General features: G+C 51.0%; 11 protein-coding genes across 11 annotated transcripts; 7 read left to right on the top strand and 4 right to left on the bottom strand.

The window, feature by feature from the left end:
• Positions 1–379: 379 nt before the first annotated feature.
• BO88DRAFT_376756 (PfkB family carbohydrate kinase) lies at positions 380–2,101 on the top strand (the record flags this gene model as incomplete). Its single annotated transcript, XM_025704373.1, has 3 exons — positions 380–455; positions 578–790; positions 849–2,101. The coding sequence occupies 3 exons, from the start codon at positions 380–382 to the stop codon at positions 1,709–1,711; spliced, it is 1,152 nt and encodes a 383-aa protein (XP_025557023.1). The 3' UTR covers positions 1,712–2,101.
• On the bottom strand, positions 1,511–2,289 carry BO88DRAFT_409396 (uncharacterized protein). The gene is made up of 3 exons (XM_025707947.1): positions 2,218–2,289; positions 1,970–2,152; positions 1,511–1,895 (listed from the first exon to the last, which is right to left on the bottom strand). Exons 1-3 carry the CDS (start codon positions 2,238–2,240, stop codon positions 1,838–1,840), a joined length of 264 nt encoding a protein of 87 aa, XP_025557024.1. The 5' UTR covers positions 2,241–2,289; the 3' UTR covers positions 1,511–1,837.
• A 179-nt stretch (positions 2,290–2,468) lies between these two features.
• On the top strand, positions 2,469–4,056 carry BO88DRAFT_376763 (mitochondrial 54S ribosomal protein mL44). The gene has a single exon (XM_025704374.1). The coding sequence runs from the start codon at positions 2,599–2,601 to the stop codon at positions 3,817–3,819; it is 1,221 nt and encodes a 406-aa protein (XP_025557025.1). The 5' UTR covers positions 2,469–2,598; the 3' UTR covers positions 3,820–4,056.
• A 241-nt stretch (positions 4,057–4,297) lies between these two features.
• On the bottom strand, positions 4,298–5,071 carry BO88DRAFT_308884 (basic secretory family protein; the record flags this gene model as incomplete). The annotated part of the gene is made up of 1 exon (XM_025702444.1): positions 4,298–5,071. A coding segment is annotated over one exon (774 nt), but the record flags the coding sequence as incomplete, so codon positions are not given.
• Positions 5,072–6,603: 1,532 nt separating this feature from the next.
• Positions 6,604–7,408, top strand: BO88DRAFT_409399 (uncharacterized protein; the record flags this gene model as incomplete). The annotated part of the gene is made up of 1 exon (XM_025707948.1): positions 6,604–7,408. A coding segment is annotated over exon 1 (293 nt), but the record flags the coding sequence as incomplete, so codon positions are not given.
• On the top strand, positions 6,904–11,196 carry BO88DRAFT_223835 (uncharacterized protein). The gene is made up of 4 exons (XM_025702031.1): positions 6,904–7,915; positions 7,969–8,087; positions 8,138–9,439; positions 9,502–11,196. The coding sequence occupies exons 1-4, from the start codon at positions 7,292–7,294 to the stop codon at positions 11,087–11,089; spliced, it is 3,633 nt and encodes a 1,210-aa protein (XP_025557028.1). The 5' UTR covers positions 6,904–7,291; the 3' UTR covers positions 11,090–11,196.
• A 1,276-nt stretch (positions 11,197–12,472) lies between these two features.
• BO88DRAFT_223796 (uncharacterized protein) lies at positions 12,473–12,821 on the bottom strand. The gene has a single exon (XM_025702029.1). It carries the CDS (start codon positions 12,722–12,724, stop codon positions 12,521–12,523), a length of 204 nt encoding a protein of 67 aa, XP_025557029.1. The 5' UTR covers positions 12,725–12,821; the 3' UTR covers positions 12,473–12,520.
• A 97-nt stretch (positions 12,822–12,918) lies between these two features.
• BO88DRAFT_420519 (uncharacterized protein) lies at positions 12,919–13,332 on the bottom strand (the record flags this gene model as incomplete). The annotated part of the gene is made up of 1 exon (XM_025708452.1): positions 12,919–13,332. The coding sequence occupies one exon, from the start codon at positions 13,330–13,332 to the stop codon at positions 12,919–12,921; it is 414 nt and encodes a 137-aa protein (XP_025557030.1).
• Positions 13,333–14,933: 1,601 nt separating this feature from the next.
• On the top strand, positions 14,934–16,066 carry BO88DRAFT_430645 (uncharacterized protein; the record flags this gene model as incomplete). The annotated part of the gene is made up of 6 exons (XM_025709267.1): positions 14,934–14,952; positions 15,055–15,145; positions 15,509–15,608; positions 15,717–15,836; positions 15,868–16,000; positions 16,032–16,066. 6 exons carry the CDS (start codon positions 14,934–14,936, stop codon positions 16,064–16,066), a joined length of 498 nt encoding a protein of 165 aa, XP_025557031.1.
• A 189-nt stretch (positions 16,067–16,255) lies between these two features.
• Positions 16,256–20,839, top strand: BO88DRAFT_223801 (ABC transporter ATP-binding protein). The gene is made up of 2 exons (XM_025702030.1): positions 16,256–16,563; positions 16,641–20,839. Exons 1-2 carry the CDS (start codon positions 16,504–16,506, stop codon positions 20,658–20,660), a joined length of 4,080 nt encoding a protein of 1,359 aa, XP_025557032.1. The 5' UTR covers positions 16,256–16,503; the 3' UTR covers positions 20,661–20,839.
• Positions 20,840–22,277: 1,438 nt separating this feature from the next.
• Positions 22,278–25,879, top strand: BO88DRAFT_420521 (putative Rho GTPase activator Rga; the record flags this gene model as incomplete). Its single annotated transcript, XM_025708453.1, has 5 exons — positions 22,278–22,352; positions 22,422–23,070; positions 23,136–25,169; positions 25,232–25,327; positions 25,380–25,879. 5 exons carry the CDS (start codon positions 22,278–22,280, stop codon positions 25,877–25,879), a joined length of 3,354 nt encoding a protein of 1,117 aa, XP_025557033.1.
• Positions 25,880–26,690: the final 811 nt, after the last annotated feature.

Consider the following 26,690-nt stretch of genomic DNA (forward strand, 5'->3'; position numbering starts at 1 on the left):
AGGGAGCTATTAAGGGGCACGGGCTACCGTGTGCCACGATTGAGAGATTGAAGAAGGGTCAGTAGCGACCTGTAGGCAGAAAAAAGAAGATGCTGAGGAGGGAGAGGATCAAGGCAGCCGTTGGAATTGCATGAGACGGCGATGCTCCTGACCCGTGCCTGAGGCCTGGAGCTCCTGATAGTGGGTCATACCATACGGTACGCCAGCGTGGCTGTTATCCGCCCGTCTCCCATGACGTTGGTGGTATCAGCCGGTAATCCGATAAGGCCGCCATGACGGAGACTCAAGCGGCGGATTGGATTGAATCCCTCGAACCCCGCCAGAGTACAGGATCTCACCAATCTTTCTCCCTTCAAGGTAATTGAGCGCTTCCGTAACCATGTTGGAAGGCCATGGCTCCTCGGAGCACTCTAGAGACAATGTGGACTTCTGCACAATGGGCATGTTCATTCTTGGTACGCCATGATCTACCCATTCGCAGTCGAAATCGCACTATGTACTTACGGAACCCCCCTTTCCTGTGATATAGATGATATAGACTTCGATGGAACAAGACCCAATGTAAAGAATGTTCTAGGAGGCGCAGCGTCATTTGCCGTTGTTGGTGCCCGCTTGGTAACCGGAAGAGAACATTCGCAGGCTGTGAGCTGGATTGTGGATGTTGGCTCCGATTTCCCTCCAGATGTTCTCGATCTGCTCAAGTCGTGGGATACAAACTGTGTATTCCGGGAGGATCAAAGTCGTTTGACAACCAGGGCCTGGAATGGTTACGGTCCAAATGAGAAGCGGGGTCGGTATCCATCCTTAGAATCTGCAGCTATAACGAGACAAAGACTAATTTGTCGCAGACTTCAAATACCTGACCCCAAAGTTGCGCCTGGAACCAGAAATGCTGTCTGATGCTCAGGTGTTCTCCAAGACCTTCCACATGGTCTGCTCCTCCTCGCGTTGTATTTCAATTGTACAAACAATCCTGCGCAGACGGGAGGAACTACAGCGAGCAGGCAAAGCTCCCCCAGTGGAGCACGCTGCGAGAAGACCTATTTTCGTTTGGGAACCTGTGCCGGATCTATGCACGCCAGAAGAGCAAGAGCGGTTCCTTGCGGCAAACCAAGTTGTAGATGTTGTGAGCCCCAACGAACTGGAACTCGGAATGATGTTTGGCCAGCCTGGTTGGAGCGAGGACACCGACTATGGGAAGAGCATCGTCAAAAAGATCCTTGAGTCAGGTATTGGTCCTGATGGGAACGGGCATTTGGTTATCAGAGCCGGTAAAGACGGCAGCTACTCTTACTCTAGATCCCAGAGGGTCTGGCTGCCCGCCTACCATCAGCCCAGTGCTTCAGGGGCGTCGGTGGTGATTGACCCCACTGGCGCGGGCAACTCTTTTCTGGGTGCCCTGACGCAGGGCATGGTCAGTGCAGGCAGAGAACCAGCCAATCTTGTCGACTCGGTCCTCGCAGGATCTACGGCATGGCAGGAAGCAGTGCAAGCTGCTGCACAGCATAGCCAGGTCTTGACGGCCTTGATTTTCGCTACTGTGGCGGCCAGCTTCGTGGTGGAGCAGATCGGAGTGCCGCGCATGTCTACATCCAGTGATGGAAAGGAGCTTTGGAACGAGACTGAGTTCACGGAACGGGTCCGTCTGTACACACAGCGCTTGTATCGAACATTGGAAGAGTCTCCTCAGAAGCACTTTCAGATCAACTGACCGTATGGAAGAACGCCCTTCTATTGTCGTACAGCCCACAAAATTATGAAACAAAACCTGGCATGCCATAGAAAACCACCACAGGTACTCATTTTCCCACAACTACCTCTTCATCCTGTTGCCGCTCTATGACCGGTTCTGGGCGGCCAGCTGCTTTTCGTGTTCTCTGATTTCCCGGCTCCAGCTAGATAGAAGCAATATAAAGTCAACGACTGCTGCTTAGAAACACATGACACGAGATTGGCTGAGGGGACTGACTAGCGACTGGGGAAGAATCTGCCGGGTTCGGGCATCTTGTCACGGTGCTCACGGTCGGCACTGATGCTCCAGGTCACAGCGACGACTCCAAGGACAGCGGCGCCAATGATGGCCGTGTTGACCCTCCAGTTTGCGGGCTGAGCGTACCAGCCACCCGCGGGAGACCAGACTTCCTTGGGATACCTGCGGAAAGAATTCAGTCAATCTCGGATGCAATGGTAGTACCAGGTGGGTGAAGAGTCGCATACGGGATCTTGCCGCCTCCACCCATGGTGTATTGAGGGTATCTAGAATGAACGTAGGGGAAAGACGTGGACAATGGCTCGCTGAGAAGCTCGTCGTTATTCTGGGCGGGTTGGAAGCCGAAATGGCCGTCGTTCGTCCCTCGTCCCAGACCCCGTGACGCTACATCCGTATTCAGTTTAGCGCCACCTGGCCGATTCTCACACGACCGCCAGACCCCGTGACTTTCTCCGAAGCTCGACTTTTCTCTACCGACCAAAAGTTCGTGCCGGCTCAAGTTGGATCTGCCCCCGTCTTGAACACTCCACGCCACGTCCCCGGGCGGTCATTACAATTGAATTCGGTCTTTTTCTAATTTACGGCCCAACACCCACACAGTTGCCCAGATGAAGAGGCTGCAGCTCCAACGATGGAGCAGTTCGGTCCTTTCGGCGCAGGCCCGGACTGGTGGCCGCCTGCAGCACCGTCTCTACACTGGCATCCGGCATCAATCGACCGCTTCGCCTGCTGCGCCGGCTGCCAATGATCAATTGCTCGAGGAAGACCCTCTAGCATCATCTATTCGCCCCCCTACCTCCCGACAGTCGAAGTACCAACTCCCGTCTCCCCCGGTCGAGGCCGCACGCGAGTCCGCCAAACTGGCTGCGCTTCACGCACGACTTTACCTTCCTTCACGATTACCCCTCGAGACCCTTGCTCGCTCTCTCGTGGACGCCTCGGCTGATCCCAACCCCAAATTCAACAATGAGTCCCTGGCCACCCTTGGTCACGATTTGTTGACACACTACACCTCCGAATACCTCATCTGCACGTATCCCCGACTCCCCTTGACCGTTATATTCGCAGCCATGTATGCGTATGTCGGGCCCAAGACATTGGCCGCAATGGCGAGAGAATGGGGTGTGGAGTCCGCTGCTGCTCCTGGTGGAGAGGTTGACCCCGGCTACCTGCAGTTCAACAGAGTCCTCCCGGGAGTTGATGTGCACTCGAAGCCTGTCACTGGCACAGCGAGACCTCACGAAGATCAGACACATTGGCGGAAGTCGATCACGTCAAGTGTCGTCTACGACAATGAGTTCGGAGACCCAGTCAAGGGGCCCAAGGATCCCTCGGAACAGTCTAAGCAGGACGCCCAGAACACCCAGGGCGTCACCGCCGAACAGGCTAACGCAACCTTTGTGCGTGCTGTGATGGGTGCTATCTACCTGCACGCAGGCCGCCCTGCTGCCAAGCGCTTCTTTGAGCAGCACTTCCTCTCTCGTCACCTCAACATCTCCGACCTGTTCAACTTCTCCCAACCCGCTCGTGATCTTGCTCGCCTGTGTGCTCGGGAGAATTTCGAGCAGCCCGTTGCCCGGATCATCAGTGAAACCGGTCGCAAGAGCCGACACCCCGTGTTCGTCGTTGGCATCTACTCTGGTCAGGATAAGTTGGGCGAGGGCGCTGGCGCCAGTCTGCTCGAGGCTCGTTCCAGGGCTGCCGTCGCCGCCCTGAAGGGATGGTACCTGTACAGTCCGCTGAACGTGCGTGTGCCTAGTTCGATGGAGGAAGAGGGAGCCGCTCCCTGGAAGCCGGTGCACGTGGACTTGGGCGAGGTGATTGTGTAGAGAGTGGGCATGAGAGAGAGATGTCTAAGAAACGGCGTCACACATTATATCTGTTATAGATGTTGTCAATGCGGGATTGACAGCGATGCAACATTACATACTGCTACCCCCTCATCTATTCACCATTGCAAGGATTTGTACAATATGGGAAATCTATTCTTTTATTTTTCTTCTGATGTTATTTCTATGTTCATGTTATCCGATTTAAACGCTATTTTTTTTTTTTTTTTTTTTTTTGTATTGCATCTTTGAAGACTGGCTAGAGATGGACTTGGGATGACGCTGTTTACAGACAGTTACTCTAGACGAGAAGTACGTATATAGAGGTATGTACTTTACTGAATCAATGGACCTTGCGCATAACAGACGAGCATGGCACCGTCAACAGCACCTAGTAACAATACCCCTTCCTGGAAAGACCCTGACGCCATTCAACCATCACCATACACTAAAGCTATACTACTCAAAACAATACCCATTACACCCGATCAACAATCTCATCCTCCCAACACCCCCCACCACCAGTAGTACTAGTACCAGTACCACCACCCCCATCCAACCACACCCCATACTCCTCCCAAAGCTCCAAAACCCCCCTCCCAAAAAGCCCCTCCCAGAACCCATCCGCATACCCGACCCTCAACAACCGATCATTCAACATCCCGACGGCCCCCGTACCCACCTTAACATCCTCCAACCAAGCCAAAAAGTACGCCGTATGCTGATATCCTTCATCCCAGTTATCCGCTCTCTCCTTCGCCGACGCGGGCCGCTTCCAATGCGGCGGTTCCAGGCCCGCTTTAAGGCGCACGAAATCCGCGATTCCTTCGATGAGGCCACCGGGGGGATGTGGGGTATTAGGAGAATCTGGGGGCGCGGTGTGCTGGTAGCAGTGGACGAGTTCGTGGGTGAGGACGCCGGTTAGTTCGGCGGTAGGGTTGGGATTGTTGTCGTTGGTGGTGATGGTTTGGATGTAGGATAGTGATAGGTGGATTTCTTTGTGGTCGTTGTCTAGCTCCGTGCCCGTTGTGTAGGCTACGCCGGAGATGGCGCGGAGGAGGAGCGTTATGGAGCGGGTTGGGGGTGGGGTGGGGTGGAATGTGGGTGTTTGTTGTTGGGGAGGGGTGTATAGGTGTTCGATTATGGTTGTGAGGGCGGTGGTGAGTGTGGAGGTTAGGTCCGGGAGGAGGGTTAGGAAGGTCTTTGAGGCTGGGTGGCGGAGGTCGTTGATTTGGAGGCGGAGGGTGGGTTGGGGGATGGGTTGGTCTTGAGGGGGAGGTGAGTTGGAGCTGGAGCTAGAGCTGGAGCTGGAGCTGGAGCTGGAGCTGGAGCGTGGTGGTGATTGTTGTGGTTGTTGCGGTGGGAGTGGTGAGGGTGAGGGTGTAGCTTGGGGTGTGGAGGTTGACATTGTTCAATGGGTGTTGTATAGCTAATAGTAGTGTATAATTTATATATAGGAAGAAGAGGAGAAGAAGTGTAGTAGAAATAATCTAAGACGGAGGATTACTACGTCGCTTATAGCAAGGTTGAAGGCTTGAAGCATGGCGTCGTCTAGTCAGTAGCGCATGCAGCATAGCCGCCGCAGGGGTCGCGGTAGCCCACCCAATCAAGCGCAGACCAGACTATGGACAATTCATCGCGTGAAGAAAAACCGAATTAAAGTTGATCAATTGATGCTTGACGCGAGCAGCCCCTCCACCGACCGTCAGGTTCGCTTGTTGCATCGCGCTTGCGCGCGCGCACTGTGACACACCGAGGCTGGTCCAAGTGCCCGCCGTCTTTTCTGGAGTGATCCACCGCGCGGCGCGGCGATCGAGTGGAGTTACTGCAGTCTAATTTAAATCCACTTGCAGTGTGACTGGCTGTGGTATGTGATTAGTTTCAAAAGCAGGATTTAACCTATTTAATACTATTCATTGTTCTGGATTGTATCAATATTGTGGTCTCAAGGCTATCTGTAGACTCTGCGCTGTAGTAGGTGGTAGTAATAGTACAGTAATCATTGATGACTCACCTTCAGTGTTTGGTTGCTCGGGCTGCGGGTGTTTACTATTACTACTAGTAGTTGGGATTATATATTTTCAGGGGGGAAGGAAATAGGCAACTAAGGAACACGTCGGCGCAATTTCAGGCTCGGTCGCGTAAAGCAATTACTACTGTTCAAAGCGCTATATACTCCGAATCTGATGTGATATTTCAAATTACCAGTCATAAAAAATAGTCTACTACTATTCTCGAATCTAATAGAACGTACTAGCATCATGTATGCGAGGTTGGAGAACTGTCTTGGCCGTGGAGTTAACTATCGATAAGACTGCATCCGAAAATGAGTCTATCCCCACGGTCCACCTTTAGTTAAGAGGTCACCCACACCTTCCGTTAATAAAACAAGGGGAGAAAGGAAAATAGGGGTAGATGAGAGAGATACTACTAGTAGTACTACGCGTAGTGCGGCGGAGAACCAAGAATCAGGGCAGATGAAGAAGAAGAAGAAGAAAAAAAGGGGGAAAGATAATAAAATAAAATCATAGTGTTAATGAGACTCAGAACAACCATAATTTACTTAAAGCAGAACTCCAGTTCGTCAACAACAAGTTGGGCAGCTGCCATAACAACAATCAATTCGTGGCTGCAGACGAAAAAGTTCCAGTTCCCCCACTTGTTTACCCAAAACGGGGTGAATCATTGCGGGTAAACAAAGCGAAGAAAAAAAAATATTAAAAAAGAAGATTCAGGGACAGCGCGCCGCCCGATCATCGACCACCCCTCATTTTTGCGATCATCCAACGAAACCAAACCACCCACTTCTTTCCATGCATTACTATTCTGTAACACTCTGCACTTTGATATATACCCCTACATACCGATCGCCTCGCTGTCATCCTTAGAAGTGAACCAGTCTGGTGGAGTCGCGTCGGCCCGATAAGCGAAACAGGCGCGGCGATAAGCGCTGAGAAGTTTCCCCGTCACTGCGTCACTTTGCAACCCTCGTCGCTACCTCATCCTCCTCCTCCTTCCAGATCAGAGCTCATATTGTAACAACTCTCTCCCTCCCTAACTGCCTCCCCCATTCGCCTTCTCCGTCATCCTTCTCATCGCGACTACCCAATATAGCAGGTATGTGCACTTTCCTCAGCGCCATCATGTTGTTGTTGGTTTATGGACTCCCCCCAATCTCCCCCCTCTTCTCTTCTCTTCTTCTTTCTCTACAACCCTCTCATATACCGCATACTCGTAAACACACACCACTCTCCAATAACATATTTGCTTGCTTCTGTTACTTCTTGCTTGCTCCTGTTGCCTCTTGCTCGTCAAAAAATTTACAAAGTATCAAAAAAAAAACGCCAAAAAATTGTTCTGTTGTTCTGTTGTTCTGTTGTTCTGTTGTTCTGTCGTTCTGTCGTTCTGTTGTTCTGTTCTGTTTCTATCACTCTAAGCTGTTTCGTTGTGAGGTTGAGTACTGCGTCTAACAATGAAGTTTAGATTCGAACTCACTCTCGGCACCGCCGAGCTCAGCTTTGTGGTTGTCTTCCTTACGTTGTTTGGTGTCTATTGGTTAATCCTGTTTGCTTTGTGCTTTCTGTCTGTTTTCCTTTTGATTGAAACGTATGCATCCAGTGTGAAGGACTGGTTTGCAAGAATGGACTCAAAGGCAACTGAGTTAGTGGCCACTTTGAAGAATTTAAACCTGGCCATAGATGCCAAGGTCAGCTTGTTGAATTCTGTCAAGTCGGACATCAAACAGAAAAATGTCCCAGAGAGCGCAATACCATCGATCTTTGATGCGTTGCGTTTGTCACTTGCCTCTTCCCACCAGACACTTCTGTCTGCTGGTTTCTCCACGATGGGTCACTTTTTGAAGCGACTGTTCATTCAGGAACAGCATGGTATAGTTGCTTCGCAGGCTCGCCACCTTTACCCGGTGCTCTTGGAACGCCTGGGCGATCACAAGGAGCGAGTCAGAGCACAGGCGGCTCAAGCGTTCACAGACTTCTGGCCTGCAGCTAGCCATGAAGTTGAACAACATGTGCTGGGAACGGCCCTTGTCGGCAAAAACAACAGAGCTAGGGAAATGAGCATGATCTGGCTAGCTAATGTAAGTCTCACTCCTATCGATCCTGAGCAAAGCTGACCGAACTCCGCTGGCAGATGGCTAAGCAATACGGCTTGCTCTTCCGTCCATATGTCCCTAGTCTTGTGGCATGTCTCGAGGACGCCGATAGTGCCGTCAGAGATACAGCCAAGGCGACCATTGTCGAGCTGTTCCAGTAAGTTTCGTTGGTCTTCTCCTCAAGCCTCTGCCGCTAACTTGACTTAGGAATGCACCCGCACATGCGAAGGCAGATCTCAAAAAGCAATTGAGTGAACTCAATGTCAGAAAGTCTATTGTCAGCATCATTCTGACGAATCTTGGCCTTGAATCGGATGAACCTGATCATCTTTCACGACCAGCCTCGCGTATTGACCAGAGACCGGTCTCACGTGTTGACCAGAGACCAGCCTCACGTGTTGACCAGAGACCAGCCTCACGTATTGACCAGAGACCAGCCTCACGTGTTGACCAGAGACCGACCTTGCGAATTGAACAGGGACCGAGCTCGCGTGATGAACAGAAACCAGCCTCGCGGATTGACCAGGGACCGATCTCGCGTGTTGAGCAGAAATCGGCCTCACGCATTGAGCAAAAACCAGTCTCACGTGTCGAGCAGAAAACGGCCTTACGCATTGAGCAAAAACCAGTCTCGCGTGTTGAGCAGAGACCGGCCTCACGTATTGAACAGAGACCAGCCTCGCGTGTTGACCAGAGACCAGCCTCGCGTGTTGACCAGAAACCAACCTTGCGAATTGATCAGAGACCGGCCTCTCGCGTCGACACCGTCACTCAAGACAGTCTCATCAGACCGGCTAGTCAGTCCGGCACACGGCCAGTAGAGCCTACTCCTTCCGATGTGGAACCAATCATTGTTTCATCCGCTCGGGAAATTGATGACTTCGTGCGTCTGATGACACCATATTTCGAAGGACGTGAGTCCGAAGATAACTGGGTGCATCGTGAAAAGAGTGTCATTACTTTACGCCGACTTACGCATGGTAATGCGCCCCATGCATACTCTCAGACTTTTGTCGCTGCTATCAAGTCGATTTTGGATGGCATTTTCAAAGTCGTGAACTCTCTACGAACTACTATGGGAACAAACGGATGTCTGCTCATTCAGGATCTCGCCCGAAAGTGTGGCCCTAGAATCGATCCGATGATGGAGATCATCCTGCAAAATCTCATCAAACTCTGCGCCGGTATGAAGAAAATAACGGCCGAAAATGGGAATCTGACCGTTGACATTGTTATTGGAAACGTGTCTTACACTCATCGAATTCTCCAGCATGTCTACGCCGCTTCCCAAGACAAAAACGTCCAGTTGCGTCTGTTCTCAGCTGGATGGTACATCACTCTCATCAATAAACAGGCTGGTCACAAGTCCTCCATTGAACACGGCGGTGGAACCGAGCTCATCGAGAGAAGTCTGAAGAAAGGACTTGGTGATGCTAATCCTGGTGTTCGTGAGGCAATGAGGAAGACTTTCTGGACGTACTACAGCGTCTGGCCTCAGAAAGCCAAATTGTGAGTTTACACTTTCACGCTGTTCTGTGACCTTGGTGAATATATTGGCTAACGGACTACAGTATCATGTCGGACCTTGACTCCAAGTCACGGTCGCTATTGGAGAAAGATCCTGCTAACCCGGCTGCTGGCAACATGCAAACTGCAGACCGACATGCTTCGAAATCTTCTGCAACATCTCAAAAAGCCCCTACGAGCAGCACTAACGTTATTCCGGGAAGAAGTGCATTGAAACAGGCGATCGCAGCGCAGAAGAAAGCACACCTTGCACCAAAAACTGCTATGACCCCACGGCCTGAGTCGGCTCCTCAGGTCTCATCTTTGTCCTCCGCACCCATGCGGCCCATGGGGAAGAGCCGACGGCTTGAGCCGACGCGCCCGGCCACGCCAGATCAGAAGGAACCTGTAGAGAAGGCGACAAATCAGGTCGTCATCTACGAAGACACGAAGGAAAAGAACGATGAAATTGCGGATGAAGCCGAAGAGCGGTCTGTCAGCATAACTTCCACTGTTGTACACCATCCTATCGTAGTGGCAGACCCTCTGAGACTGCGCGAGATTCCTTTGCCCAAACCATCGTCCCCTATTGCGAAGGGCAATGAGAACTCTGTTCCGAAAGAGACAAAACCACCTACCACTCCGTCAGTCCCTCGTGATGCACCGAAAAACAATGCTCTAGAGGAACTGTCGAAAAATGAGCCAGACCATCGTGACAATAGGTCACCACAGACATCTATGCCACGTCTTCCTTCGTTACATGTGCCGCGCACACGTCCCTCTACCGGACCGAGTAACGACACGGCGACGCATCGCTGTCCTAAGTTTGAGGCAGCACAAAAACGCTTCGAGGAGAGACGTCGAAGCATTAGTCCCCGCTCCAAGGACCCAATGAAAGCGAGACAGACTCTTGAGAAGGGAATCCCCAGGATTCACTCTAAGAGTATGGACATTCATGGGTACCACAAATTGCAGGGGCTAATTGAATTTCACGATAGGCTTTTTGACGACGAAGAACAGTACTCCGAGCTCCTAGATGCCCTCTTGGGCGAACTCGAGAGAGCACCAGACGAAAAGCAGCAATACTTCGGGCGCCCGCTAGACCCCAAAGCGCAGGTGCTTATAACAGTGCGTTACACGTTCAGACACATGAAACGACTTGTGGACAATGGTGGGTCCACGATGTCGTTGGGGGAGTATGCATCTCGTATAATCAAATCCATCATCAGAGCCAGAAAAAACTACGACACTACTTGCTATATGGCAATCGTTTTGAATGAGACCGCGGAGGAGATGGTGAGCGCGGCAGAGTTTGGGGACATTGTTAAGGCTGTTGTGGACGTTGTCTCTGCGGAGGAAGCGTCGCTTAACGACCGTGCCATTCTTATGGTGTTCAACATTCTTACAGATATCCTGCGTCAGATGACCTCTCGTGCAGCTCGCTTCCCTATGGATGTCCTGGAGAGGCTGGGTGATCTTGCTAGCAAGTTTCTAACATCAGAGCAAGCGAACATCCGGCAAAAAGTGACTCAGCTGTGTGTACACTTGCATACAATGACTGCTGATGATGAGAAATTTTGGAAAATCATTGGTCAGGTCTCTGAGAACACTCGGAACTTACTTCTATATTTCATTGCTATGGAGCAGTTGTGAATGAGGCATACCCTGTGTTGTATTATTAGCATCGCTATGATTAGCATCATTCTTGTCAGCATCGTTATTGTTAGAGGCAACCGTTATTGTTAGGAACCAATTCGTTATTGGTAGGAGTCAATGAATCACATTAATATTTCTGATGGATATCATTGTGCATTGTGCAAAAACTGAGTTGCGCCCTCATCTCCCCAAGAGATGAGACTGTAAACGTCAGTCTCTTCCCATTGTACTGTTTCGCATGTCATATCTCCTCAACTCCTCAGGCTTCCTGCAAACTTTCTCCACTTTCCTCCCGCGTTTTGCTCTTACACCACCTAGCTTCGCGTCGTGATGTTTTCCTTTGGCTATTGGATTGTCCGCTCTACACCATGTACACCTCCTGGCGCAGTGGAGAACGAGCCCTCTTCTCTTCCCTTCTTCTCTACAACAACCCTCTTTTTTACTTAAATATCCACAAAGTCTTCCAAGTCTCTTTGAACTCCCCAAAACCGATAACACACTGAAGTACATTGCCTGCTTGTTTTCCACCCCAGCACTCCCTAGGAGCAATCTCATAGGGGATGTGCATTGTGAGCCGCAGTGCTCGGATCTCAGTTCTTTGCCGGATGGTGAGCGGCCTTGACGACACCTCTTCGTCGTGTTTTGCGAAGTATGTGTTGACAGGATCCCATTTCGTCTAAAACCAGTGTTGATGTTACCGTCGCAAGTGCAGAGCTGGCATTTTGGTCAGTTTTGATATCTTTTGTTTGGTTTGCAAGATCGTCTCGAACTTGCAAAGGCCTGTGTGCTTTCCTTGGAGAAAACCCTCTTTTTTTCTGCTTCATTCCTCTCTTTCGTCTTCATCATTTCCCCCCCTGTCTAGACCATCTTCTTTCTATACTTACCTGAACCCATATGTAAAGTCACAGATTTCTAAGGAGTGTTTTACCACTCTCAAAACAACTTGCTTATGTTCCTGGGCTGTTTGTAAAACCAACTTATGAGCGCCCGGGGCTTTCCCCAACACTCGCCTCTCCTCTCCTCTCCTCTTCGACTGGGTGCACCCCGATCTGGGATGTTAGCTAAGGTATATGGTGTCAGACATATCAACGGTAAACGTCTCTAACGGCTTCAGATGCAGCCAGTCTTTTATGGGTGTTTTATTCAGGCTGGACCGATGCTATTTACAAGAAAAGGCGATGAGGAATCAAGAAGACGAGAGTATGCTCGATGCATCAAAGGGGAAGATGCCCGCTTGCTGCATCTTCTTCTCTCCCTACACAACTCTCACAAATCGCATGCTCATAACTTTCACACAACTCTTCAACATTACCCTTGCTTGCTCTTTGTAAAGAGATACCCCATTTTTTTTTTTTAAGAAAAAAGAGCCCTGAGGGCGAAACCGAGCTTGTCTAAGCTGAGTGTTACTTCGAACCTGCATTCCATCATTTAGAAGAGTAATGGGCAAGAGGAACGGCGAACAGAAACAGGGCGAACGTGAAGAAAAATATTATGACGAAGAAAATAGAAGCGCGAGATAGTATAGATGACAAAAAGAAAGGAGGTGCTCACAGGAAGGTTTGAAACAAGCATGATCTTGTTCTGATCGAACGCTATCCCCTTTGATTCGGATCGAAGCAGATGTGGTGTCATGACCTTGGATGCTACCAACTCGGTTAGCCTTCGGTTCCATTCTAGCAAACCAGTCGTTTACACTGGATGTATAGGTTTCGATCAGAAGGAAGACGAACAAAATGCAGAAAGCAAACAAAACAAGAAGTGAACCAAGCTCAGCCATCTTACATGCTAGCTATGCAGGTGCTTCCCATTGTCACCCCGAATGAAGTTTATAAGACAGCATTGTTGGAAGGCGTTTTTTGATTATCTTCACTTTCAATGTCCAGTGCCCGTACTTGCGTTTGTTCAGCGCAGGGCGCTAAATGTTTCCAGATCGGTGCAATAGCGTTCTCCGGGACACATTTTTGGTTGATGTCGGATTTCATTGAGTTAAGAAGACTGACCTTGGCGTCAATTGCCAAGTTCATATTTCTTAAAACATCTAGCAGTTCTACTGCTTTGGGCTCCATCTTCTCATAGGATGCTTTCACTTTATGCCGCTGATTCTCAACCAAGACATAGAAAGAGAGAAACAACAGCCCAAACATAAACAGACGAAAGATTCCAAGGAAAATCAAGAGACGAAGAAATAACGACAGCTCCACAGTCCCCACCTCAACATCGAAGTGCAGTCTAGAAGCCATTGTTAGAAAACGACCAAACAATTTTCTTCATCTTGTTGGAGGCGCTACCGCCAAACCGGCGTCCGCTCATGTGCCACACCAACCCTGTTTCTCAATTTAAGTGGTTGAGAAACACACTGGAAGTGATGCTTTAAAAGACACAAAGCATTCCACTAAGGCCTTTGCAGGTCTCCATGAGACCCACGGTGTGGCATGAGCGGACGCCGGTGTGCAGGCAACCTGGCGAAAGTGGCGGCAGCGCCTCCCCATTGTATCCGGGACCCAAGCCATACAGCCTAGAATGGCTGTAGGCGCCCACTGGAAGTGGGGGGTCCCATCAGGCGAGAAGGGGTACCCAGGCAAATGTGCCGAGTGAAGCCCCCAGAATACGCCGGAGAGATGATAGGAACACACCAGCGACCTAAGAAGGAATTTGCAAACATTAGCCATGCAGTTCAATCCAGTAGAAAAGAAAGATTGATTCACTCAACTGAGTCACCAGTCACTTGGTGGCCATCAAACAAGCCATAGTAGATGGTAGAAGGGGAAGATGGATAGAAGCATAGACTGGGAGAAGATAGAGAATGAGCAGGGTAGTAAGTTGTTCATCGGGAAGGAAATGGCGAGGACGGAATTTACTAAAGGAAGCAACTACACACACGTGGAGGCAAGTGCGTATCGTTGGTAAGTGAATACGGTAGTAGAGACGTGTTGGATATGATGTAAGAATACGATACGCGACTCCGCGGCTACGCGTCAGATCAGGCGACACATCATAGTGAATGCTTGAACTCAACCACAGATTGTCGCTTGTCCCTTACATTACTCTGGTCGATCGTCTGGGCGAGAATGCCCAGAGGGTCAAACACGCACGAACTATCTAATCAGATCTGCATCTAATCAGATTCACCAACCGCAGGGGCACACTGCCAGGCGGACTCAGGGGGGGAATTGTTGATTGATCAGATTAGATAAAGGAAATTGGAACCAAGGCTGACTACGGAGTACGTAGTCGCACTAGCAGAATAGAACTATGTCATATTTCCGCCCCCCCTAGAATCAGAAATAGAAACGAGAAAATTGACCAGTGTGCAAAGTAAATAGTCAGGAGGTGCGAGCGGAAATTACTGGTGGTGCCCGATGGATGGGGGTTACTTAAGTGAGAACTGGGAGGAACACGCCGCGCCATCTGATAACTTGGACTACTCCATCGGCAAACCCCATCAGAAGTGGGATTGTGGATAAGTTCTGGTTAGTATTTTACTTATTCTGGGATAGGACGGACGCTACATAATTCTAGAATCATGGAACGCTGCGTAGCGAGTTTTGTGCAATTTAAATAGATTGTAGTGTCTTGTAGTCTTTCTTATATTGCTATGGTATACCTGATAGTAATTGGGTTCGCGGGACTTGACTGCTACAGCGAAATGCAATCTCGTTTCAGGTCGGCGTTGAACGGGTAACACAACAGTTGTTGCAGACTTGCAGTGGTCATGCCTGCCCGAGCGGGGCAGAAAGAGTCATAATACTGGTGGGGGTGGATATTCAATACACAATTTGCATTTGTCGATTTGACCTATGAAGTAACCCAAAAATGGTGTTACACGGGGGTGGAACGACCTATGAAGGTTTCATGTGAGAGTTCGTGAGGGAAGATGAAGATGTACACCGCAGGGTAGGAGAAGAAGGAAGAAGACGGCAGAAGATGAGAAAAATTTCCCGCGGCGGCACCAGAATAGGCAGGTGATTGGGCTGCGGGTCTGCAGGTAATGGAGCGAACCTCGACAACAGAGTTATCAGATGAGCCCGACGACATGTCGATCCATCCAGCCACGTCCCACGCCCAGATCCTTAGCGCTTGTTGCCTCGTTTTCAGTTCCAGTTGAGTTTGATTCATGCATATCACACAACGAGACCCTTTATTCTAATTTTTTTCTTGGTGCTTTTGTTGTGTATATTAATCCATTGCAGATGAGTACCTGCCCTTTCAGCTATAAGTCATTGTAGTTGGAAGACACAGTCTGGCTGCCGAACAGTTCAAAATGTACCCTCGGTACTCGGTACACCCTAGTCGATATATTTTCATTTTTGTTTTTTTGGTGGGTTCCTTAGATTAAAAGACGATCATAAGCGTTAGATGACTAGGCAGTGTAGACTAGTATAGCCTCGGTTAGTACTTTTCCTTAGTGTTACACAGATCCCAGGAACCGCCAAACTGGCCTCCCACTTTGGCTCCACTGCGTCTGGAACATAAACATCCAATGATTAATCTTCCTCGCCGTTTCTCAATTAAAGCCGTGGGCTTACAATACAACGGCAGTCCGGTGTTTGCTGCAATTACTCACACCCGCATTACGTCGTATTGGGATCGATTGTCTGCAGTACTAGGGCTAGTACCTGTTGAGTTTACATGTGTCCACTGGGCGAAAATCAGCTCGTTACTGGTTCACTGTCCGGTTCCTCGTCTCCCTCTTTCCCTGTCGAGTGACGATCCATACCTCTTTCTTCGGTACAATTCTCCCTTCGTAGGTTTGATCTTCTCCGCTCAGTCACCAGCTGGAACGGGACCCTCTTTTCCGATGGTGGATGCTTTGGGGGTTAACGGATTTCTCTTACTCATGGCTTTCCCCTCCACTGACTGGCCTTTGGACTCAAGCACACCATGGAGTCAACTGCAGCTCAGCCCCAAGTCTTAGCTCTTCAAAGGGCCGCAACCGGAGCAATAATGATGAGCAATTCGGGTCTTGAAGTTTAGTGTGTCCCTACTCTGTACGAACTATGCTAGCTCCTTTTCTATTTTTTTTTTCTTCCTTGGTGGACTCATTCTCTCTTTAAACTCTCGACCCCCTTCTTTTTCTTCCCTCCGCTTTCTCCAGATCTGGTGAACCATTCATTCGAATAGAGTATCGTCGACATTGGTGGGGATGCTTTTTGGGGGGCGTCTGTCTGAGTGTACGGTTCACTCTTGCCTCATTGCCGGTCGATCGTTTTGCGGGGATTCCGACTCATCCCCTTCCAATTGAGGGACTCTGGAGCACCAGCGCCCTGGCTTCCCGTGCGCCTCTTTCGTTGACACATTGCGACTGAAGTTTGAAGTCGCGATAGGGCCTGTCATATAACAGGATTCATACTTTTCTGTTCGAACCTTGCCCTGCCGCTTCCCACCGAGACTGCGTACACCTATAAATTACAATGGCAGACCCAGACCCAGTGTCTGAGGGGCGGACAGACTCCATGGGTGTCTATGGTTTGGTATGTCATGTTTAATTCGCTCATTCGAGGGATGAGCAGCAGGTACTGACTTGGGTGAAACCTCTCTTCGCATTTAGATGCGATCTCTCCATGGACTAATCCCAACCAAAGCACACCTGAAGCAGTTCTTCGCCTACGTACACCTTCTTTTTTCTTTGGATTACACGATATTCGACGTATTTCTTATTGTATGCGGCGTGATATTCGGGATAGCTGGAGGAATCCCCTTTCCTCTGCTCGGAATTGTATTTGGTAATCTGATCAACAACCTCAATTCGACCAATTGTTCCACCTCGGACAATGCCTCATCGAATTTATCGTCCAGTGTACGCACCGAGGTTCTCTATGTGATTTATATCACCATAGCGAACTTCTTCATCATCTATATCTACACGTCATGTTGGTGCTTGGTAAGCGAACGTCTGGCGCGCCGTTATCGCAGGCGGTATTTTGAGAGTATCATTAGGCAGGACATGAATTTTATCGAGTCACTTCCTTCGGGCGATGTGATCTCCCGGTTGGTCAGTGACATCGAGACAGTGCAAATGGGGACCTCGGAGAAGGTGGGCCTGGTGATCTCCACTATTTCATACTTTGTGACCGCCTATATCGTGGCCTTCATCAAGGCGCCGAAGATTGCGGGCATGCTGGTATCAGTGGTGCCTTGCTTTCTCCTCATGTCGCTGGTTGGAGGTCACTTCATCAAAAAGTATGCGAGCCGGATCACAGCCAATATCAATGCCGCTACGTCGATTGCCTCGTCCAGTCTATCGCATCTGACCTTGGTTCATGCTTTCAATGCCAACGACCGCTTGGAGCAGCGATTTGCCACTTATCTCTCCAGGTCATCAATGGATGCCCTCAAAAAGGCAGGTACGCATGCTACGCAACTTGGATTCTTGTACTTTGTTGCATACTCAGCCAACGCCTTGGCTTTCTGGGAAGGTTCCCAGATGATCTCGAACTCCGTTGCCCACGATAACTCAGGTATATCTGTGGGTGCTGTATACACTGTCATTTTCGTTCTCATCGATGCTTCCTTCATTCTGAGTCAGGTCGCCCCCTTTATCCATGTTTTTGCGTCAGCAGCCGGTGCCTCGGAACGACTTCTAGCCGTGATCAATCGGCGTTCTGCCATTGATGGGACCGCAGACGACGGTGATAAAATGACTGCCTTCGGGGAGGAGAACATTGAGTTTAATGATGTTCACTTTTCATACCCAGCTCGGCCAGACGTTCCAGTACTCCGGGGAATGAGTTTTGTCATCCCTCCTAGGAAGCATACCGCCATTGTTGGACCCTCTGGTGGTGGAAAGTCAACCGTGGTTTCCCTCCTAGAACGGTTCTATGACCCTGCATCAGGCGATGTGACCATCGGAGGGAAGAGTTTCCGAGATCTCAATGTTCGACATTTGCGAGGCAATATTGGTTTCGTTCAACAAGAACCGGCTTTGTTGGATCGAACTATTCTGGAGAATATCGCGTACGGCCTGGTGGCTTCATCCGCAGAGAAGCATCAACGGCTCGCTCCATTCATTCTCGATGAAAGTCTTTCGGATCTTGCTGTAAAGATCAGGGAAGGCATGTCCGAGAACAATGCTCTTACCGGCTTCGACGCTTGTGTTGCCGAGATTGTAGAACTCGTCAGGGAGGCTGCCGCCAGCGCTAATGCGTTAAACTTCATCGATGCTTTGCCTCACGGGTTCGCAACCCATGTTGGAACAGCAGGAAATCAACTTAGTGGAGGCCAGAAGCAGCGAATTGCTCTTGCTCGTGCTCTTGTGCGAGAACCGTTTTTACTCATTCTCGACGAGGCTACGGCTGCCTTGGATTCCACCAGCGAACAACTTATCCAAGCTGCACTGGCCAAAGTATCCGAAACGGTAACCACAGTCTCGATCGCACATCGACTAGCTACTGCCAAAAATGCACACAAGATTGTTGTCGTACAGACTGGACGTGTCGCAGAGGAAGGATCTCACGCGGAGCTCGTGGCGCAGGGCGGCGTGTACGCAGAAATGGTACGGCTGCAAAACCTGGGTAAATTGAGCGTTGAAGATTTGAAGAGCCCTCACGATATGATCACCACGAGCAGCCTTCACGAGAGTGTGCAGCCGACAGACGAAAAGGAAGCCTTGGTAGGCATTGGGGGTTCAGACATCACTGAAGACACGGTGTGCGGTGAGGTACCTCCTGGTTCCACAGATGGTGATGGGAGCAAAGACAAGAAGAGGAAGCGATCAGGCTGGTTCACCATCAAGTACACGTTCTCTCTGGTGCGGGCCAACCTTCCCTTAATTTGCCTCGGGCTCTGTATGTCCGTCATCATTGGAGGTAGCTACTCGGCCGAGGCAATCGTGTTTGGCCACACAGTTGGCAGTCTGAGCCCATGCAGATCTTCTGATGCCATCAGCGATAGTGGCAACCTTTATGGGTTGCTCTTTTTCATCCTTGCCCTGGTCGAGCTCACGGCAAATGTGGTGGGCGGCTGCGCCTTTGGCTGGGCAGCGGATAAGATTCTGTATCGGCTCCGGGTGCTGTCGCTACGATCGCTGCTGAGCCAGACCATACAATGGCATGGTATGGAGGACCGAACTCCAGGGACTTTGATTACTTATATCACTGGTGATGCTGCTTCTCTGAGTGGCATTACCGGATCGACTATAGGTCTCCTCCTTGCTACAGCGGTCAACCTGGTAGCCGGGTTGGTGATATCGTTTGCTATCGCGTGGAAAATCACTATTGTCTTATTTCCGACCATACCCGTCCTACTTATAGCAGGCATGATGAAGCTCCGCGTTCAAGCCAAGTTCACTGAGCGGCATCAGAAGGCATTTGCCAAGGCCACGGCCATCACAGTCGAGGCCGTCGATAACATTCGTGCTGTTGCGGCATTCTCCCTTGAGAAGCAATCCCAGGAAGTGTTCGTCCGAGCCCTGCGCCGCCCATACCGGGACACAATGAAAGCTATTGCACATGGCAATGCCTGGTTGGCATTGGCGTTTAGCATCAGCAATTTGGTGTATGCCCTCGCGTATTGGTGGGGGTCGAAGCAGGTGGCATCGGGGCTCTACTCCCAGACTCAGTTCTTTATTGTCCTCCCTTGCCTGCTATTCAGTACGCAGTCTTGTGGTCAAATGTTTGCTCTGGCGCCGGATATCTCCAAGGCCCGTCTGGCGTCGTCTAACATTGTTGACCTGCTCACTACCCGCTCCGCGGAGGAGGAGCTGGCTCCGGGTTCCACGCAGAGCATGCAGCCCTCAAGCAGTTTGCTTGAGGAAAAGGCCGCCACACAGGATGTGGAGGCCGCAGAGAAGCCCCGTCGGGGTGGACGTCAGACGAATGGCAACGGTATCGGCGCCCAGCTTCGTGGGGTGCATTTCACCTATCCCAATCGGCCTGAACGTCCGATTCTACGAGGACTTACCCTGGACATCAAGCCCGGTCAATTCTGTGCGCTGGTCGGACCTAGCGGATCGGGCAAATCGACGACCTTTGCCATGCTGGAGCGATTTTACCGTCCTGCAGCCGGGTCGGTAATCATCGACGGAGTAGACGTGACTCGGCAGCTAGGCACTGAGTTCCGGGATGATATCGCCTTGGTGCCGCAGGAGAATGTTCTGTTCGAAGGAACGGTCGCATTCAATATTGGTCTGGGTGCTTGCCCTGGCCATGAACCGACACAAGAAGAGATTGAAGCGGCGTGTCACATGGCGCACATCCACGACGTAATTATGGCCCTGCCGGACGGGTACCAGACGATGTGCAGCCACGACGGCAAGCAATTCTCAGGCGGGCAGCGCCAGCGCCTGTCAATTGCACGCGCGCTGGTGCGCAAGCCACGGCTGCTGCTGCTGGACGAGTCGACGAGCGCACTGGATGTGGAGTCAGAGAAGAAGATCCAAGAAGCCCTGACGACGCTAGCGGGCCGCACGACGATTGTCGCGATCGCGCATCGACTGAACACGATCCACCGAGCGGATCAGATCTATCTGATTGAGGAGGGCCGCTGTGCGGAACAAGGAACCCATCAGGAGCTGATCCAGCGCAGTGAGACGTATCGAACGAGTGTGATCCACCAGTCGCTGGAGACCTAATGAAGGTGAGCGACTGAAACACGGCAGGCACTGTTGCACCAGAAAGCACACGAAAAGAACCAAAGACACCCCTTCATAATGAGAGTGATGGTGCCGGATCATCTATGACAAGATTTCTATCTTTATCGAGGGTGGGACTTGACTGCATCTTGCGATATGGGATTCTCCTCCCTCCACGCGCCTCACATAGGTAGCATCTGATGAAAGCATTGATTGATTTGGGATACTGGCGCAATCTCACCCGGGTATTGGCATTATTAGAGTTCTTATTGTTTTAGAAGGGCGTTTTTGGACATGATTGGATAGTGTACATAGAAGCATTAATTTACTGGACGTATAGTATTCGCTGGCTTTTGGCTAGAACTTCCGAGTCGGTGGCTGCCTGAGGCGTTGAGAAATGACGGGTACCGTATCAGCCATACCATCAATACTATAGATACCGGCGGAAACACAGCCCAGATGCTGCCAGATTGGGAAGGTGGTCAGTATCGTATTCGGATAGCCTCGTATTGCGGGTGTCTCATCCAAGGAGGCCATAATAAAAACGAGTGGATTCACTTGGGAATGAATGGGGGGTGATTCACTTTCCCTCCAAAAAGTGTTTATTGTTCCAGACAATAGAGCTCTGACCACAATCATCCTCGCTAATATCACGGCGGGTGAAGGAAGTAAAGAATAGGATAGGATGATGGGGTTCCGCGCGGCGAGTCTATCTGAAACGACGCTCCCCGTTTGGTGTGTTTCATTTCGGCCTCAAACTCTCTTTCGTCTCGATCTCTCCCTCAACCTCTTCTACTCTACTTTCACCCTCCTCTTCCTCCCCCTGCTCGATTATCTGCCCTGTTGACTGGCTCTCATTCTTCCTTTCTCTTGTTTTCGTTATTTCTTTTCCTTTTGGTCTGACGTGGTGCGTGGTGGTTGTAGTAGGTTATTGTTGCTTTCCGTCCGCGGTCAGGGTAGTTGGTTAGTGATAGTCCTTCCTCCCTCCCCCGTCTTTTTGCCCCTGGTCGGCATTGCTGCTGGTCTGGTCCGGCGGCCTATTTCGCGCTGCTCATCAACCAAATTCCCCAGCAGCTGCTACTATTATTTGCTCTCCCTGTCTTTTCCCACTTCCACCCCCCCTCTCTCCCCTCCCCCCTTCCCCCTCCTCCACCATGTTGACCCTGGTCGATCTGCGACTAACCCTGTTATTAATCTAATCACTCTACTTACTAGACTCGTTCGTCATTCTATCATTCTCTTGCTCTCTGTTGGTGGTGGGAGTTAATTGCATTTTCCATTCTGCGCGCGGACTCGTGTCCTCCCTCCCGCATATCCCCCCCGGCACTACAGCCCTTGTACACCCCCCGTCCTGACAAGCCCCCGTTTCGCATTTCCCTCGCTGTATGATACTCTAGCGATATTTCTTTTCGTCGAACAAGTCCGGCATTCACGCCTTCACTTCGAATTCGTCGCATGCGTAACGGGACAGCGAGACTCCTTAACGACTTGGACGAAAACACTCTGACCTTTAGCATCGCGGGCGCATCCCCGGATTCACGTTATCGTTGACCTCCTCGATCGACTTGTCGTGCATAGCTTGTTTGTCTCGGTCGCTATCAGAGCGAGGAGTACAGGATGGAGTCCCCCGCGTATCCAGAATCGCCGATGGACCAGGATGATATCCCGTATCCTTGCAAGGGTTGTGGAGAGGTATGCAGGAGGCTCTGACTGGAGTAACAATGTTTTATCGCATGCTAATCTAGCGTTCTTCGCGAATAGATTCTAGAAGAGGGCAAAGCTTTCGAACTTGGTAGGTTTGCATTGAGTCCTCTTGACCCCTGTTTTGACAAGTGGCTGACCGCTCATTTCTTGACTTCCCGTGTAGCGGGCAATCGATGGCACATTGAATGTTTTTGCTGCAGCACCTGCGGTACCCTTCTCGATTCCGACGCACACCTGCTACTCCTGGGAGATGGTTCGTTGATTTGCAGCAACTGCACGTACAGCTGCAGTTCGTGTGGGAACAAGATTGAAGACCTCGCCATCTTGACGGGCGAGCAGGCTTTCTGCGCACAATGCTTTCGGTGCCGGAACTGCAAAAGGAAGATCGAAAACCTGCGCTATGCTCGAACCTCGCAGGGTATATTCTGTATGGACTGCCATGAATCCCTCATGCAGCGTCGAAGAAAGAGGAACCGAAATGTAGCACCGTCGAGGAAGCAGACGCCGGCGAACATGAAGCTGGACAAATCACTCCCTTCCTTGCCCTCGGAGGACCCCGAACCAATGCCTCGTGGCTCCGACGAGCCAGCTGCCGATGCCTATTCAGATGCAACCCCCGATACGACGTTGCGAGGAGCTGCGCCTGCGCTGGACGCAGGAAGGGGCAGAAGCGCTTCTGCTACCGGTGCGGCTGCAGATAATCAAGGTAGGATATTCTGTGGTTTGTGAATATCGTGGTGTGCGAGGGACTAACTCGAAAAATCTTTATAGACAACCTAATTCTCCCTTCGAGCACCTACCGAAGCAATCGACACTCAGTCATACCTCAACCGGAGGCGGATGGCGGTGGTGAATTTTTGATCCCTGTTGCGTTCGACCCCTCCGAAGAACAGCGGTCTGCGCGCGGACAGTTGCCTGCCACAACGTACGGGAAATCGCCTCATGGGTCGGAAAGCTCATCTCCGCATATTGCGTACCAAGAAAAGGGCCGGGACCGCGGTGATCTTGACGCGGCACGTTGGCGTCAGGATGACCTCGCCAACGGCACAAACACCACCAGATCGGCTTCCGCTCGTAGTTCCAGGTCTGACCTGGGTCGTAAGGAGACCAGCACTTTTTCTACACCCAGCCCCGAAAGCACCAAATCGGCAACCGCTCAAAGAGAGGGTTTGGCCCCAGAGCTTCAGAGAACTGCCAGTGACAATACCACCACGCTTCCGACTCGGCCTTCGCATGAGCTGCGTCGCTTGCACGAGACGACAGGGTCAGTAGACTCTGCCCAGTCGTTCTTGTCCTCCACGAGCGTGCAGCATCCAAAACGGGCCGATTCCCTGGAAAGCAGGCTGCATCAGCCATCGAGGAAAGAGCCCGGAACGTCTCCTCGCCCGTCCTCTGTTACCCCCAGCGACCAGTGGAGCGAGCGATCCACTGACAGGACCGGTGTGAGCAGAAGTACACCTCGGACTGGCGACTCCACGTGGACCCCACGCAGTGAATTGAATGAACAGACTAAGCCCCCCGCGCGTCCCAACTCTATCAGCACTCTTCAACAGGTAGATTCCTACCGCCAAACCGACGGTGCGGGTTCTCCCTCGTTGCTGCGGTACAGCGGTGGCGGTGACTTCACCATGGACGAAGATATGGCCCGTATCATGGGCTCGGACGATGGCAACAATGCACAGACGAGTGAGTCTTTCCTACGACGCGTTTCGAACTCTGTTCGCCATGGCCGCAGCTACAGCGATAAAGGTTCTCGCCTATCAAGGGACGCCAAATGGCCGAAGTCGCCTATTAACGGATCTGCAGCGATACCCGACCTGGCGAGCCCGTCTGTGATCTCTCCTGAAAATGCAGGACCCGAGGAAGTGACATGGCTGCGTAGTGAGCTGCGCAAGGAACGGCAACGCGTATCCGATCGGGAACAGAAGATCGCCGAGATGGAGGCGATGCTGAATGCAAGTGCCGATGTCAAGCAGGTTAACACTGAACTTCACGAGAAGCGCTCTACGATGGTGGTCTTGGATGCACAGAAGGAGATTGCCATGCGTGAACTCACCGTGCTGACCGAGCACCTCGAGGCTGAGAAACGTGGCAACGGTGGCTCGCTCGATCTTGGGAAGCTGACCAACCATGTCTTGCGGGAATTTGTGGAATCGATACAGAAGCTGAAGGATACCTTTACGCCACAGATCGAAGAGCTGGTGCAGAAACGCAACGATGCCGCGGAGGAATTGGCCAACCTGAACCGTATGAAGGACAAGAGCTTCCAGGAATTCGAGCAGTTGTCCTCCAAGAACGCTCAACTGGCAGAGCTGAACAACCAGCTGGTGCATCAGATCCAAGAGCTCTACAAGGCCAACCCGACGGACGGTCGTGGGGCTAACGGCCTTGGTATTTACTCTCATGGCAAGGAGAAGTCACTCTCCGCTATTGATGCTCTCAAGGCGGCCAACAGTGATCTGGTTCCTACGGTAGCGACGACAAACATCTCAGAGGAGGCTGAACCAGCTACAATTGTTCCCGGACCTCAAGTGGTTAGCATCAGGAAGGGACAGCCTCGCAAGTTCAACTGGAAAAAGGGCGGTCAGAACGTCGCCAAGGGTGTCACCAAGGGTCTCAAGGGTGCTTTCATGTCGAGCGAAGCGACACCCGCTGAGGGCAACCCGGGTCTGCCACGCTCCCAAACGCAGGATCCAAGTCGCCCCGGATTTGGCTTCTTCGGCAACCAACGGAGCAAACAAACAGGACTACGGATGCCGCAAACTGACAGCGTCCCTGCTCTCGCTGAGACTCCTACGCCTGGTGGTAAGTATTTGCCTTCTTTTGTTTCGTTTGCATGCAAGCAGATAACTAATATAGATCAGCAGGACTCTTCGGTACAGATCTGGAACAACGTATGGAGCAGGAGAAGAGCATCATCCCTGCCATCATTACTCGCTGTATTCAGGAGGTCGAACTACGAGGTATGTGGTGCCAGTTACGGACGTGCGCTTGAGATGCTAACCGTCCGTCTAGGTATGGATATGGAAGGTATCTACCGGAAGTCTGGCGCCAGCTCTGCAATTCAGACTATTCGGGAAGGTTTCGAGCGCTCTCCACAGGATTACGATATTTCCGACCCTGACCTCGATATTCATGCTGTGACCTCTGCGTTGAAGCAGTACTTCCGCAAGCTGCCCATGCCGCTCATCACCTTTGACGTCTATGAGAAGATCATCGATTCGGGCGAGATCACTTCTCAGCCCGCCCGGGTCGAACATCTACAGAAGAATCTGCGCGAGCTGCCGCGCGTTCACCAGGATGTGCTCGAGTTCCTCGTGTTCCACTTGAAGCGCGTGGTCGAGCGCGAGAAGGAGAACCTGATGACCAGCCAGAACATTGCCGTGGTGTTTGCGCCAACCATTATGCGGCCCGAGAGTCTCGCACGTGAAATGACTGATGTGCAGAAGAAAAATGAGGTTTTGAAATTCTTGGTTGAGAACTGTCAGGAAATCTTTATGGGTTTGCAGGGTTAGAACGCTATCAGTTTCGTTTTTGATTGAACCATCGGCCTAGTCCAGAGGAGCGCGAGGATGCAAACGGTACATTTCCCTTTTTCTTTTGCTTCTCGAATCGTTCTTCCCCCTTTTGGCTATTGGAGTGACATCCACCCCATTCCCAATTTCCTTTCTTCGTTTAGAATACCCCGAACCCTGTCAGTTCGACAGTTGTACATAAATCACGGCGGCATGGGTGTCTTGGTCTTTTGATTCTCCTTTCCCCCCATTCACACGCCCTTCCTCTTTCAATCCATCATGCCTCATCAAACTCTCAAAAGCCCTGCTACCATCATTCTCGAATGATATATCTGATCAGCGCCTTGCCTCCCCGTCGATACCCTTATGTGTCTCAGTTTTCTTTTCCTTCCCAGATCCTCTTCCCCCCCACCCCCGCCCCCTTGAATTTACCTCATGTAATCTGTCTCATTTCCTTTCTCTCCGCTTTCTTGCTTGATTTATCCCGCAGGTTCGAAGCTAGTTCTTAGTTCATGGTGATGTGATATTGCTCTCTCTCTCTCCCTGAAGCCCGATGCAGTCGATCTGTCTCTCGTATCCTTCTGTACGCTGTGCGGGGACCACTGTCTGGTATGTATATACCCGGCCAGGATCTTCCTTCAGTCTTCTTTATAAACTCCTTTGCGTTTGTATTGTGGTGCGTTAAAGGGGTTCTGAAGTTATCGATGCTATCGAGAGTGAGCGTTGGCGTCTTGTCGTCGTTAGGGACGTGTGTGTGTGTGTGTGTGTGTGTGTGTGTGTGTGTGTGTGTGTGTGTGTGTGTGTGTGTGTG

Source organism: Aspergillus vadensis (genome assembly GCF_003184925.1).
Source record: "Aspergillus vadensis CBS 113365 unplaced genomic scaffold BO88scaffold_45, whole genome shotgun sequence".
NCBI classification, from domain to species: Eukaryota; Fungi; Ascomycota; class Eurotiomycetes; order Eurotiales; family Aspergillaceae; genus Aspergillus; species Aspergillus vadensis.